General features: G+C 41.5%; 1 protein-coding gene across 2 annotated transcripts in view; it reads right to left on the reverse strand.

Annotated features, from left to right (window-relative positions):
* LOC126870428 (protein TANC2) overlaps positions 1–15188 on the reverse strand; it is a 48481-nt gene that overhangs the window by 27054 nt on the left and 6239 nt on the right. For both annotated transcript variants that reach the window (XM_050628137.1, XM_050628135.1), the window contains exon 2: positions 14675–14826. In XM_050628137.1, coding sequence (XP_050484094.1) covers positions 14675–14771 — 97 coding nt within the window. In that variant the 5' untranslated portion in view covers positions 14772–14826. The remainder of the gene's footprint in view (positions 1–14674; positions 14827–15188) is intronic.

Genomic DNA, 15188 nt, shown 5'->3' on the forward strand with positions numbered 1-15188 from the left:
ACAGAAAAATCGGTGTAGTGCGAAAAACAATCTCCTATCTGTTTTAAGAAATATATTACTACAATATTTGTGCCGTTTCTGTGTTAGTTTACTAGATGCAAAACACGAAGGAATAATACGAGTTAGACACACACACGAATGGAAATAAATAGCAAAACGCTAAAATATAACGCTAAAAAATACTCTCATTACGTACAAAACTACTATCGGCAACTACCCAATGACTTATAAACAGGGATATACGTAAATTATTAAAAAAGATTGTAGTAGCAGTAGAAACTCTAGTCCAAGGAGAAGGATGATATGTGATCACGCAACCGCGGATACTCTCGTTCGCCCACCAGAAGGTGCTAACTGCGCGACGTTTAACGGAAGTAGCGTTGAAAGGACGCGTACTCGCGTTCTCCACGCGTTCAATGCTCGTACGCCCACCACCGCGTCATGTAACAGCCTGGTCAAAATTCAAAACAACTTGAGTATCAGATACTCAAACAAATCTGAAGCTCAAATAAAATCAAGGATCCGATCGCGAACGTACTAATTTCAAAGTTCTTTCAGTTATTTCCTTAAACCTTAACCAAACAGCATGAACTCAAATTACACGGATTTAAGCGTGAATTTCTGTTAGACCGAATTTTATACTTATATACGATCATGTAAATATATACAATCTCCTTTGACGTCATTTTAAGTACTTATCTATTTCACGACGTCAGTTCATTTAAATGCAAGTTGCTCGATTCGAGTATCTTGTACGAACCCAAGCTTGAATTCAAGCGAGTTGATTAATCAGAACGAATCTTAAAGCAGACACGCCGCAGCTCGATTCACGAAGCAGGTGAAGCTGGTCTAGGATTCAATCTTACATCGTCGTCCTCCCTCTACCACGCCACTTTCTACTTTCTCGTCTGTTCGATATGCACAATATCTGCATAGTACACGTTTGATGTCGAATCGAGGAGGTTTCGAAGAGTGATCCTGCCGAAGCCGCGGAGAAGAGGATAAAAAGGTGTTCCAGGAAACGAATCGTCGTCTTGGTTGCATTCAGAATTCTTCTTTATCCTTGCTCTAGTCGGCGATCACGAGAGAGCCTTCGTCGATCCTTTCTCGCCGCCGCCGCGCCGCGTTCGTTCCTTCGAGCGATGCCCCTCTCCCAGGGTGACCCGATCTCTCGTGCGCCACGACGAACAGGTTAAAGTAGCTCCTCCACGTACGTGGAGCGTGTATGTGTCGTATATTGCGTACGTAAGTACGAGCAGCCCACCACTCAGCCTACCAGCCGTATTATTACGTGTCGCTTTGCGGGTCTTACGACTCCCGTGTGCGCGCATGTAACAGGTTCCAGTCGCACGCAATGGTCGATCCCTCCCGGGGAAAAATGGGAGAGAAGCCACTGTATACATGATCAGACTTTAAACCCAAATGACATATAAGGGGAAAAGAGGTTGGATTTTGTAGAAAAAATATAGGGTGAGGATTAGGACATACATGCTGATTGCGTGAACCACCCTTTCGTTGTGAATCACGTGAACTTATAAAGCACGTTGTATATTTTAGATATTTCAGGTTATTCTTTTTTTCGGCGAAAACATATGACCAGAAGAATAAAGCACCATGTATATACCAATTTCACGATCCACGTGCGAAAATATTTCTACGCTCTTTCGATACTTTACCGAGGCTATTCATGAAACTGCCCTTAACGAATAAAAACCCACTTAACTTAAGACTTACTTCCTATCGTTACCATAACTTATTGCTATACCGTATATATTCTTACCGTAATATAAGGGCAACGCTGCGCACATAACTGACGTTGACGAAGCCAAGTCGATAAAAGACCAAGGTTTAAAAAGGGTGAGGTATATAATTGACCATAACTACCTCTGATTTAGGTACTTCTTAGCAGGCATTATCGAAGGAAAAAAGGCCGGTAGTCGAAGAGGGAGCTACGACAAATTAACTACGCATGATCCTGCGATGAGATAGCTGGTATCGATACCGGAGTATAGCGGATCCTGTGTACTGGAAGGCAGGAGGCCGAGAACCCGGTGTGTTGTACCGTGCAAGTCGGTCCTTATACGGGTCTCGACACGAGGTACGCTCTCCCTCGAGCAAAAAGAACCCTCTGCGACGTGGCACACTCTGTAGCATGGTTTCGGTGGCCCGTCGAATACGCATGATACCGTACATCGTGCGTTTTCGTCGAAAATCCATGGGCGATTGAATATTCTCATCGTCTCGCAGATGTATAATAAAACTACTAAACTAAATCTCGAGTTACGGAGTTTTAAGTTAAAAATGTAATAGGTAATTTTTACAAAACGTATTCGTAATTGAAAAGTTTGGAATTACCACGTGTTCCAGCAAATCTAAGAATCTCGAATTAATAATAGAATTAGTTAAAGATCCTATATATGATATGTATGTAGATACAACTGAGAATGTAGGTAATTTAAAGTAACTTCTTAATAACAACAGGTAAATAGTGCGAAGGAGAGAGAGAGAGGAGAGCAACGGTAAGTGGTTGCAGCCGGTTAATTATAGTTGTGCGTTCGATGGGACGCGATAAAGTATCGAGGATGTCGATTCTGAATGCACCAACCGCGCAAAAATGGCGCAACTTCTGCCATCAGGGAACAAATCGTCGCGCGTCGTGTCGGGCAGACCGATTCTCCGTTAAAAACGATGGGTTCGTGGCGAAGTGCTCGTTTAATTACCGATGCTCGTTTCAGCGTGGGCTCTCCGGCTTCGTTGCACCGCCACAAGTCAGATCCCGGTCCGCCCACCCGCATCCGCCACACTGGCCTACGTGGAAAGGTGCGATATACACACCTTTATGCTCGTACGTAGTACATAACCGAGCCGTCGTCCATCGATCCGCTCTTTAGTTTCGCGTTTTTTCGTCAACCACTCGTATGTAAATTTTTTTGTGGAAAAATACGAAAATTGCACGGATGTACAAAGTTTTATAAAGAATATTCAAGAACCATCGATCTTTTTGAAAACTGCTATTGCTTTTGTAGAGACCTCCTCTATTCGTCACTCGTACAGGTAAAACTTAGAGCTTTACAATTAATTAATTAAAATTGCGATATTGTTTCCTGATGTTTGATGTACGTAATTAGAAATGGATTACATATTTAGCGATATAGTCATTTGGGAATATGATTCAATGCAGTTTATTTAATACTTAAAATAATTAAAGTGTTAAATTGTCAATTGTAATCAAAGTAACGGTAGCAAGAGGTTCGAGTGAAAACAAGGTGTAATTACACATCGAACGCAAAAGTGTCAAAACTATTTATAGCATGGTTGGCACGATGTCGAACGGCATGCCGAAGGGCCGATGAGAGGAAATTATTCGCGTTACTTCAAGCTCTACCGACGCATTAGGTACAATTGGGTGCGTGGGCAATGTTAAACGTTAAATCGTTCGTTACGATAGGAGACGATGCGACGAGATTGTTCGCCCACGTACGAATTTCCTGCGGCACCGTTGCGGTGTACTTTATTCGGGTCTAGGTACCAGAATCTCTCAATGGCCGCGATTAAATGGTAGTGGAAAGTGTGCCTCGTTTCAACTCAAACTACTTTTCATGCATCTTTATCGCCGATCGTTACGTCGCGGATTTTTACGAATTTATGGAAAATTTGAAGATGCAGTAACGTACAGAATGTAGAATGTGAAAGTAGACTGTTCGTCAGAATTTCTAATGGATAAAGCATGCCTCTACTTAAGTATTATTACTTGTATCCATGAAATATATTACGCAAAATATTACAAAACGATAAAAGACTCGAAAGAAATTTGCCAGCAGACTCGAAGAGAAGATAAAGAGGTCTTGTTATTGGATTTAGGAATAGCAGTTCTTTAAAATACCATATTAGCCTATAAAATACGCTACTTTAGCTGACCGCTAATAAAAATGCAATATATAAAAAAAAAAAATGCGCCGTCTACTAATAAACGTCTTAGAGGATCTCCAGTCCAAAGATTTCTCCTTGCGTAGGTACTTACTTACCTTATTTTTTTCTTTTTATCGTCTTGAAGCTGTTAATATACGTGAAAGTCGAACGCTGCGGCTCGAGAACCAGTGGACCATTTTCGAGCAGCGAAGTCTCGCGAGCAAGAAAGACAAAGATTCCACTCGTCGTGGAATTTCAGTGGCTGCGTAGAATGGTGCGGATTCCTCGAAGGAATTCGCTCGACGGAGGGGTCGATTCCGTCGTGCGAGGGGGTTAATGACGAGAAAAGGGGAACGAAAAAATGCGGCTCAGCCACGTCATTCGACAGGTAGTTGCCCTGGGAAGATCGTAGACGCCGAGGAATCTTTTCTGTAGGAGCATAGAGACTCCTTTACTCTGGCGTTTTCTCCCCACCAGAATTCATCGAATCGGTTTCATGAGAGAGCTTAAGGTCAGCGGACCGTTGCAACCCGCCACGCTGCGAAGATTCATTTCGGAAGATAGAGCTGAGGTCGGGAGAGAGAAAAGAACCGGTCGTAAATTTCTGTAAATTTCGTGCCCCGAAATATTATCTCCGTTCTCGGTACTGTAACACCACCGAGGAAACACGCTCGGCATCGTACCGTGCTCGTTCAACATATGTATTCACGTGTTGTGCCACGTTCACGCGACTTTTCGTTTAACCCGTTAAGCACCAACGTTCCGTTAACGCAACGTTTCACTTGGAGTTTCTTTTTAATCGATTCGCATTATTTAATTTCGACCTATTTATTTGAATATATAGATATCCATGAATACTGTTAAAATCCAGATTTAATACTTTGAAGAATGTTTCGAATAAATCAAATTTCCAACCTGTCGGACTAAGATATTAACGCGCTAATATAAAAAACAATCAAGCCTGGAAACAGCCTTCGTGAATTTCGCATCGATCTGACTCTTTTCTGACCTGCCAAACGTATTGGCAAATTTTCGCAATTCTTCTCTAAATACGAAATTACGAAACCGTCCCAGGATGTGAGATCAAAAGATACACACAACGGTCTTTCTTAACAAGGAACCACTTAAGGAACCACGACGTACGGTCGAAGAAAAATAGAAAGAAAGTAAAGAACAAAAAGTTTTAACGCGAAGGAAACGAAGCGCCGCGTGAAAAAGCTTTATTCTACATTTTCAATTTATTTTCACGTGGATTTTGACGATCGTTGAAGCATTCTGTGTAGATAAGCGTACTTTTTGTGGAGCGTAAAAGGCGTGAAAAGCCAGTCGAAAATACGAGGCAACTGGCAGCGGTAATCTCCAGCGGAACGTATCGTTTCTACGTGTGTCGCATTAATATATCCCTTCGGCTGTTAAATACTAATTACGATTGCCAAACGCGAGGCCTAAGGCACGAGACTAAACGCGAGTTCGACTCGATCATTATACGCTCGTGCGCGCGTCTTTCGCTAAGAAATAACACCTCATCGTTCTTAACGTCAGCCGCGCGAACGGATACGCTCTGTTCGCGCGGCTTGAATTATACCTCTGGCGTTGTGCATGCTAGGAGGATGGTTCGTTGGAACCGATTGAACCAGAAGAAGTCCTACGAAGAGCTTGTTTCGAAGAGAGAAGAAAACATGTCCGACCGACGTGACACGATGCGCCAAATTTATTTAGGCCCTCGCGGGCTACGATCGTTAAACTCTCCTCCGATGCGAGGTTACGATCGATAAAAGTATCCTCGTATCACGTCGGGAAGCCCTGTTTCTTTACGATCGTGAAAGAGGCAATAACTTTATTGTCGGTTGATCTCGTTATGCTTGACATATCTTGTATATTTTTCTGTAGTTTTCTATAGTTTTCTACATTCGTAGATGAAAAAGTCTCGTCGAATGCGGCTACCAGCATCGAACACGGTCACTTATCGCGAGGACCTCGTGAAATACATACCGTCGAATCGGCAGACCAATATCGCGGATACCTAGTCCGCCCACGTGTCCACTTCTACAGGCCAAACGCAAACGCAGACGTACTCGAACACATAGAATTCGATGGAACGAGTATGAGCGTAATTTCGCGCGTCCGTGTAATCGTGGTCCACGGTTGAAATCAAGAAAGCGGCGAGGAGGGGCAGGAACGAAGAAGGAAACGAGACACCGGTTTTCCAGCGGGCTGCATTCATGAAGTCGAATGAACGAACGGCCGTGCACACGCGAACACGAATTAAGCTTGTCCCCGAGCGTAAGCATGCTGCTACGACTACATGAGACCAACATGTCTGCTCGCGATTTACACTGCATGGCACCTTTCACGTGGGTGCAATCGCGTAAACGTCGATACACGTCGGTCGCAACGAATTAAGGAGAAGAGACTCGTGGAAGATGCCCTCGCTCGGATCCAGTTTCACGCAACAACGCTCATGAACTGCTCGTAAGATTCTCACTGAAGCAACAACAAGCGACATTTTGTTGCATATTGTTGCTGTATGTTGCAGATGGTATGCAATAAATATCAATTTGTAAAAATATTTTACACGCACCGAAACGATGTAACCAGGAGAATAATTGGCCTTTGTTTCTTCGAGTTTACTTTGGTTCCTCGTACACGAACCCGTGAAAACTTGTTCGTTGATCGGTCCTTGAAAATGAGACTTTCACGGCTGCTCTACCGACAAGTCTCATCCGAAACACAATACACGAGGAAGTGCGTGCCCGCTTTTCAATGGCCCTGACTGCGATACGCGCGTCAAGCATCTACAATCGACATCGGATCCCTGTTTAACTTTTGGCGACTTCAGAGAACAGTTTTTGGTTATAAGAGACAAGGAATCCAGACAGCACACGATGTCTTAAATCGAGTGGAAGCTGGATGTTTACAGGACTGTCGAGTATTTGTTCTATAGCGATAAGATGAGTCGTCGAAGATGATAAGGATCTACTCTTATCTACTTGGAAAATGAAATTGATGTATATTTTTATATCGTATGTCATATATAAACAACTGATATATATATGTAAACTGTAAACTTCCTGCATAGAAATCCGTGTCATTTCCAAGATCTCGATATTATCTTCATATACCAAACGTTACCAATTTCCAATGACCAAATGAATTTTAATCGACCGATACAGTTTTAGAACACAGATATACGCCTATTGTCTTCCAGATCGGAGACAGATTGCCTCCAGTCGCTTGTATGACATACACGCGTATACTTTTTGTATCTCCCATTAGATATCGACTTAACAGCCTCGATTTCGAATTAATTACAGCGTTGAAAGATCTTAAAAAAATGTATCCACAGACCACCAAAAGCGTAAATTATTCGACGAGTTTACTGCTCGGAGTAACGAAAAGCCGGAGGACGTGGCAGTGTAGCGTGCAGATACTCGAACTTGCGGTGTATTCGTGCAACGTACGCAAAAACCGCTCGCAGATACGCGTGCGTTCGCCCACGCCAGCTCCTACACGCCGCAACGACGCTCTTTCCACGCACGCTGGTCCGATACACTCGGCTGTATGCCTCGGTTCATTCAGTCGTTCGAATCCTTCTTTCATTCAAGGCCCGATATACTTCGATCACGCCACATTCAGCAGGCGGTTCGTGGATGTGGATAGGCACGTGTGTGCACGTGCACTCGTGGAAGAGTGAGCCAGTAGACGCGAGTACTAGCGAAGTAGCGAACCAGTACTTGTTCGTACGGTTGCGCGAATTTGTCTAAAGTTTTGATCCTCAAAGATGTTGCGAAGTACTTTTTCTAGCATTTGTCGAGGTGATTTTTAATTGAACATTTTTTGCATCTATTCATTTTCGTCTTTCAGCTAGTTTCTCTGTATAAAATCGTGGGCAATATTTATACCTTGTACAGGTACCATTCTCGGAAGAATATTAGAAGCGGCATCGAAGAAAATGACACACGGATTGAACATGAATTTAGAAATAACATTCAATTAGTTTATTTATTTAGATACAAATTTATATTTAAAATAAAATACATTAAAATCATCACGATAACATCGACGTATTGATAACTATTAGTAAATTCTCGATAATAGATTTCATGAAGGTAGATAGAGATAGATAATAACAGATTTCAAACGCACAAAACACGTTCCTGCCACGTGCGTCCAAATCTCCGCGAGACACCAAGAATGTCAAACCTCCATAAAAATTCTCTTCACCGTTCATCGCTCGCTATCGATACTTTTCCATAAATATTCACTCGTCCTCGATCATTGTTCCACGCGAAACTATCACTCCCACGATAATAAGTTACTGCTAGGTTTATTGAACTATGTCGTGATAAAGAACGAACGAACCTCGGAAGCGTTGTGTTACACCGCTCGGTTCACGGCAGTTCTTACGAAAGGAATTCCTTTCGTATAAATTAGCTCGGGTAATTACCATGCAATTAAGAGGGGTGATAGTAATAGTTGCCGTGTAATTAATTAACACCGCGCGGAACATGAAATTTGCAAGAAATTCCTGCCAATTACGTTTCGTCCATACGCTTAGTCCAGTGATCTAGTTTTCGTTCGACGATTATCAGGATTACGCGTTCCTTCCTTTGCTGTTTGCTTGTTCGTTTAAACGAGAAACCGTTCGACGTAATTGCGGATTTTTTGCCAACGATAACATCTAGGTACGTACGGCACGTACCAGCTTACGGCTGTGCCGAATGGTTCGTTCTCTCAATCGGTCGCGAGTATACTACTTGATGGAATCGATACTGCAAGCTTGCAATATAACGCAAAGTTAAGTAGGGTCACCAATTGATCTTTAATCGTAACTTTAGATCTACATGCATTCTACACGCACGTAGGCGCTTATGCTACCGTTCAGCAGTATCCGAACTCGCTGTTTACTTCTGACACGATGTATTTTAATTAGAGAATTGCGAATAAAAATGAAATTGCAGCGAGTTACACGCGTCACGAGGGCAATACCAGAGGAGAGAAAAATCGGGCCAGTACAGCGCGCGTAAAAAATTCAGAAGCGTGTCACGCACAAGCTGCCGAGCAAATTGATCGCTGTTTCGTATCGGTTGAAAGATCTATAACAATAACGGTTTCGATTACGTTTTACAACACGTGTATGGTGGCTTTATCGCGCGACGAGGTGTCGGTACAGACACAGGGACCGACCGATAAATGCACCGACAACACAGGTTGGGCAATACACTGCTGGATCGGCCTGGGGCGAGATTGGTGCAACTGTTCGCGAAGAGTAACAAGTAGAAAAGCGAGAGTCGAAGAGAGGATCGAGGCGAGACGTTAACGCTATTGATGCGAATTAACCGTGCAAATGGTATATAATTTTCAGATAATTAGTGGCCCCGCGGCTATCCATTACGGAACACTCGTCATAGTCCACTTGCTCGTTAATTAAATTTTACAATCGCTCGACCTCGCGGCAACATAGGGCACTGACGTCCAAGAATGTTCGTTAAGAGTAGATGACGAGGCATGGGTACACTCTTCGAGGATTTCGAAATAATTGTTATTGATCGTAAGTAGTTCTGCGTTTTTAAGTACTATACTATATATTGCTCGAAGGAACACAACTCAACGATGTCAAATTAATGGGGAAACTTTTAAATTATATGAACTTGCTCGAATATTGTGCCAGGTGTATCGGGCCCACTATACTATATATGTTTGCTTTTCTAAGTGCGACTTTATTATATATGTACTTACATATTGTCGGTTCGCTTTAGGCTTCGAGGATAGCTAGTAAGATATCGTTCATCCATTCTTACTATTCCATTGCTTACTATTCGACGAAAGATTACGACTTTATTTTATGTTACAACGTTATTCTTGTTAGATGGTACAACTTTCTTCGATATTGCGACATTTCATCCCTATTAAATATTTCAATTTGAGAATTAACGTTTGAAGGTTTTACAGACTTTTATGATCTAAAGGAAGAAGTGCTCGAAATTGTTTACGATACATTACGTACGTACAATACGTACAGTCCATTTTACCCAGGCGCGATCTTCTGGCTTGAAAGAGACGAAATATCGTTCGCCTTGAAACAGTATGAAGTTACTTTCACGATTTTCGTCGCGCTCGCGGCGACCTAATTAACGAAGAAGAGAAATCTTTCCGATTAACCCCACGAGCCACTTCATATATCAACTATATCAACTTCCAAAATTACTTTTCTACCGAAAACCACCATTAAACTCAGGGGGTCGGGAAGGTTCCAGAACTAATTGTTAATAACTGCTATATAATGCTTCTGAGTGAAACAGTTACGAAGAGCCAGTGAAACAGTTAAAAAGGTTCTGGCCGATATCAAATCCGGCTACAATTCCGATATTGGTTCTATTCCGTGGTCCTAAATTCCTGGTACAATTGAAATCAAAGCTCAATTCCGTAGCTCGAAATAAGATGAAAATCCATCTTTACCACAAATTTACAGCGTATATTTAAACACACCTATATTCGACGATTAGATTTAAATTTTTGCGTGCTTACCACGAAATCAAAACTTTAACCTGCCTATTCCGCGACGAGTTCTCAGTTTACCACAGAAATGCAGTAAGCTCGAAATGCTAGGCGTATCGCTGTAGATTCCCACGAAAAAAGAAAAACCCCTGGGATCGGCTCGTTACGATCGGCGGTCGTCGGTGCACCACGACGACCAACGTCACGAACGACCATCATTCTACGCGATTACCATCTCTCCAACTCGTACACGTTCGAAGTCGATCGCTCTACACGCACTAAGCCGCTCCTAGGCGTTTTTTCGCCGAGGGGATTCTACGTGCTCGAGATCGTGGACCTGACGAGGGCGCTGAAAGCCACGGCCCCACGGAGTTTTATGCCGCCACAATACGTACGTGGCATGCGTCCGCTACGTGTCCAGCATGAAATCGGTCGAGATAATACGCGATTGGTAAGATATTCTTGTCGCAAATCGCGAACGTTGCTCGCGAAATTGTTCGCCACTGTCGCGCGCCCTTAAAGCTTCGCTCAGACACGGCTAGTAATTTAGTCGAGTGGCAAGTAACTCAGTATGTTACCGCGTGGATACTGAAATCCAGTCGAGTAGTTTAGTTCCGTTTCATCAGATTTTACCGTTCGGCTAGGGTTTATTAGTACGGATACTCGTCACTTGACTGAACTGGACCTGTCTGTACGAGCCTTTGGCGTATACACGAGCCGCTTGTCTCGTTTTCGGCTCTTTGAGATCTCGTTCATTGAGTAACACGGCCCTGTTTCACGCGTTTCTGCCACGATACGATTTATATCGCTTACGCAACCACCGGTTACGATCCACGATGTGGAAAGCGTCCGTTGGGGAATTACGTCGTGCGACCGTGGAGACAGTATGTATGTACGTATGTATGAATACGTATTGTTCGAGAGGACGATGATGCATTTCTGTTCTCGATCTCCGAGTTAATTCAATGGAGGCTGAAGCTAGTAGGATGATAGCACGAGGAGAGAAAATCGTGGGTTAAACCCTTAAGTGGGAGACGAATTTTGCATGTTATTTGTTAAAGCGATAGTTTACGATATGGCGATATATGAGATATTAAACAGTTCTTGTTCTACTGTTCAGAATAATGAAACATCGCATTAACGATCAATCAGTTTAACAATCGACGGTACAAATAATTGCACGCAACTATTCAAATTAAAACACGAAAAATGTTCTGTCCTGACGATAACAGATGGATTCTCTCCATCGCATGGGTAAATTACGATCATTTAGGAGTCAGGAAGTAAGTTTATTAAACTTCTTATCTGCATCCGGATGCCGTGCAGATTCGGATTACCCAGAGACGAAGAAGAAATCTTTTACTCAATAACCAGTGAAAAGAACATTGTGACGCACGAGCCGAGATATACTCGTACTCGCGAAGAGGGAGGAAGACGCTACAGAGAAAGCACGGCTGTAACTGCCAGTGGGATCGTAATTAAACTAAACCGACGTTTCCTCGCGCCTTGGTGCGGTTACTTTCTCCATCGTGCAGGAAATCGATCGTAAAACTCGGCCTTTTGCACTCATCTAACAGAGCCAATTTATGCTTCCTTCTCGCGTATGTACACTACCGTCCATAAGCATTTGAATACTTGCAATTAGCGTAATTCGATCAAGAGGTTGATACGCAACTATGATAGAAAAATGCTACTGTATCTTTGATTCTTTACCTCTTGCTATAACGTTTCATTTCTTACTTTTCTACTAAAAGGCGATAATAAAATTGTGAAATTAATAAGATCGCTAGACGGCGCCAGTTTCAGATAATGGTTATCGACGAGTATTGAATAGTCGCGGACGATCTTTCCTTAGGGTGTGCACCAGCTTCTGGTGTCTATACCTATAACTCCGTTAACGCCTCTTATCAAACTCGTCGGACAAATACCGATTATCAGCGCAAAACGATACATATTCCTGCGGCAACAATAAACGTATATAATTCCAGAGATACTCTTTCGACGCCTATTGATACTAATTTACTGTAAATACAGCACTGTGTCATCGATTGCGATAAAATCGCGACGTCGTCTAAGAAATAGAAACGGGTATCTTAGATCCTTGAAATAATATCGGAGAGATATACATTCTCGATAACGTTAATTAACGCACACATTGCTAGAACATATAGATTTGCTATTATTATATAGTCATATATATACAGGGTGGTTGGTAACTGGTGGTACAAGCGAAAGGGGGTGATTCTACGCGAAAAAAGAAGTCGAAAATATAGAATAAAAATTTTTCTTTTTTTTAATTTTTTTCTTTTTTTTTTTAAATTTTTCCATTTTCCGTTATAACGAGACGCGATAAAGTGCACGCGTACCAAGAGAAAATTCAAAGTCGATTTTCTCGAAAACAAAGCCTGAAACGAAAAATTTTTATTCTATATTTTCGACTTCTTTTTTCGCGTAGAATCACCTCTTTTCCGCTTATATCACCAGTTACCAACCACCCTGTATATATATATAGGTATATAATATTAGGTATATAATATCGAGTCATCCCTTCTCCAACAATTTCTATCTATTCAAAGAAATTTGTTTTCAGAGAAAGAGGCAGATTATTCGATACTCGAGTTTGGCGCTCGTGTTAATTTCTTGAGTTTCGAAGAAGATAAGAATCGACGATTAAACGATATTGTTTCAGGTGAACGTGTTATAATTGCCAAAAACGGAGGCTGACGCGTCTGGCTCTCTGGTATATTGCGTACATGCGGTACGCCCCCGTCTATCCTACGTGCATTATAACCGCGAAGTTCGAATTCGGAAGTCGTGTAGGTGTGCTCTGACTCAGAGCGGTTGAGTCTTCGCTCTCGCTTCGTTTTCCAATCGCATCCGGCTTGACTTGGTCAGGAATATCCGTGTTCGGTTAGCGTGGAATTTTAATAAGGAAAAATGTCCCATCTAGTTAGCGGCATTCTGGTACGCCGTGGAATGTGTCTTACATTTTATATGGTGGTGGTTCCGAGTGACACGAAACGACACCTTGAAACGTATCGAATCTCCTTTTTCTAATCGGTTTAATCGTTCTTTCTTTATCATTGTCGTTTTGATTTTCGCGTATGAAGATTACATGGAAGCACACGATAAGGAAAAATTCACAATCAGTGGAAAACACGTTCGGTGGAATGGTTCTCGTTTAACTTAGAATTAAATAAAAGAACATTATGGAGATTAATTCACAACGTAATGAATCTTTAGTTTTTATTCGACTTTCCATTTGACGTAAATAAAGTTGACTATGGTAAACTCGAATCGTAGATACGCGCGACTCAATGTTACCGATTGATTCATGACGCGAGATGAACCGAAACGCGTAAAAGTTCGTCGTAAAACGCTTTTAAACATCATCAGACAATACGAAACATCGGAAATTGAATAAGAGAATCGTTTTATCGGTGTTGATGAGACGAATGTTCAATTTTTATTCCATTTTTCATTTGATACAAGTAATCATCGAGTATGACAAACTCGAATTGTTTACGGAGATACACGGCATTCAATGTTACCGATTGATTCATGATGCGAGATGAACCGGAACGCATAAAAATTTGTCGTAAAACGCTACTAAACACCATCAGGCAACGTTAAACATCGCAGTCTAGATAAGAGGATTCTTTTGTCTGTGTTAATGAGATTCGCTGCATAAGCATGTTCGAGGAGGCCACTAACCTCCCCTCGTTATATCATAAAGAACTCTACCGAGATATTCGAGGATTTCGCTTACCGATCGTTGGTAAAAATATCGATTATTCTACCGATGCATTTCATAAACGTTTTACGAAATATAAGCTCCTGCTTCATTAAAAACTCGTATCTGCCATTTTTAGTTTTATTATTTTTCTGCTATCATATTTTTCTTTGTGCAACTTAAAATATTCAGTGATTATTTCGTAACAGACTTTATACAGTCTATGATATAGGTAATTATGCTGGATGTTTATACAAACTCATGTTTTCATAAATTAAAGGAAAGGAATTAGATTTAATCGTAGATTTCATTCACCCATAAAATATTATATTTATAATACTATGTATACTTTGCCATGTACATTTTTGTAACTTCAGAAATGCATAAACATCCGCAATCTAAATATAACTCTGCTTAAAAGATACGAAGAACTTCGACTATATTCACGTATATTGAAAACTAAAAAGAATGTAAGATAAGATTATCTTAACTAAAGAAAGCAGACACGTATGAAACATTTTGATAAAAACTCACCATTGTTGTAGACTTCCGCGTTAACCAGCGTTTCCTCGTCATCTGTATCCGGTCCGAGAGACACTGGAGTGTACACGATCGAGTCTCGCGCTCTCATCGTGTCCAATTTTAAATAAACGATGCTTCTTCTTTATGATACATTCGCGAACGAGCTGAAACAAAAATCAAACAAATTTTAAGGAAATAAAGCTGAATGCTTAGTGTGCTACATGGGCGTGTCAGAGGTTTGTTTTAGTTATTTTAAAGCTTACTTTCTAGGTGTGTAAAAGATGCACGAGATAGATAAAGAAAAAAGATGCAAAAGTTCAAAGAATTTGACGAAGTAAAAGAAGAAATAACGATACACTGACTTACGCGGTAGAATTCAAAGCTTGCCAGGCGGCTGCGCAACTACGCAGTGACTCAGAATCCCAAATATAGTGTTTGTTCGAATTTCTTTACATTTTTGACGAAAATAAATTCCTACTCTTCAAACTTATTCCATTCAGCCAATTAAATTAACAAAAACTGACAA

This window comes from Bombus huntii, chromosome 10 (genome assembly GCF_024542735.1).
Source record: "Bombus huntii isolate Logan2020A chromosome 10, iyBomHunt1.1, whole genome shotgun sequence".
In the NCBI taxonomy this organism is placed as follows: Eukaryota; Metazoa; Arthropoda; class Insecta; order Hymenoptera; family Apidae; genus Bombus; species Bombus huntii.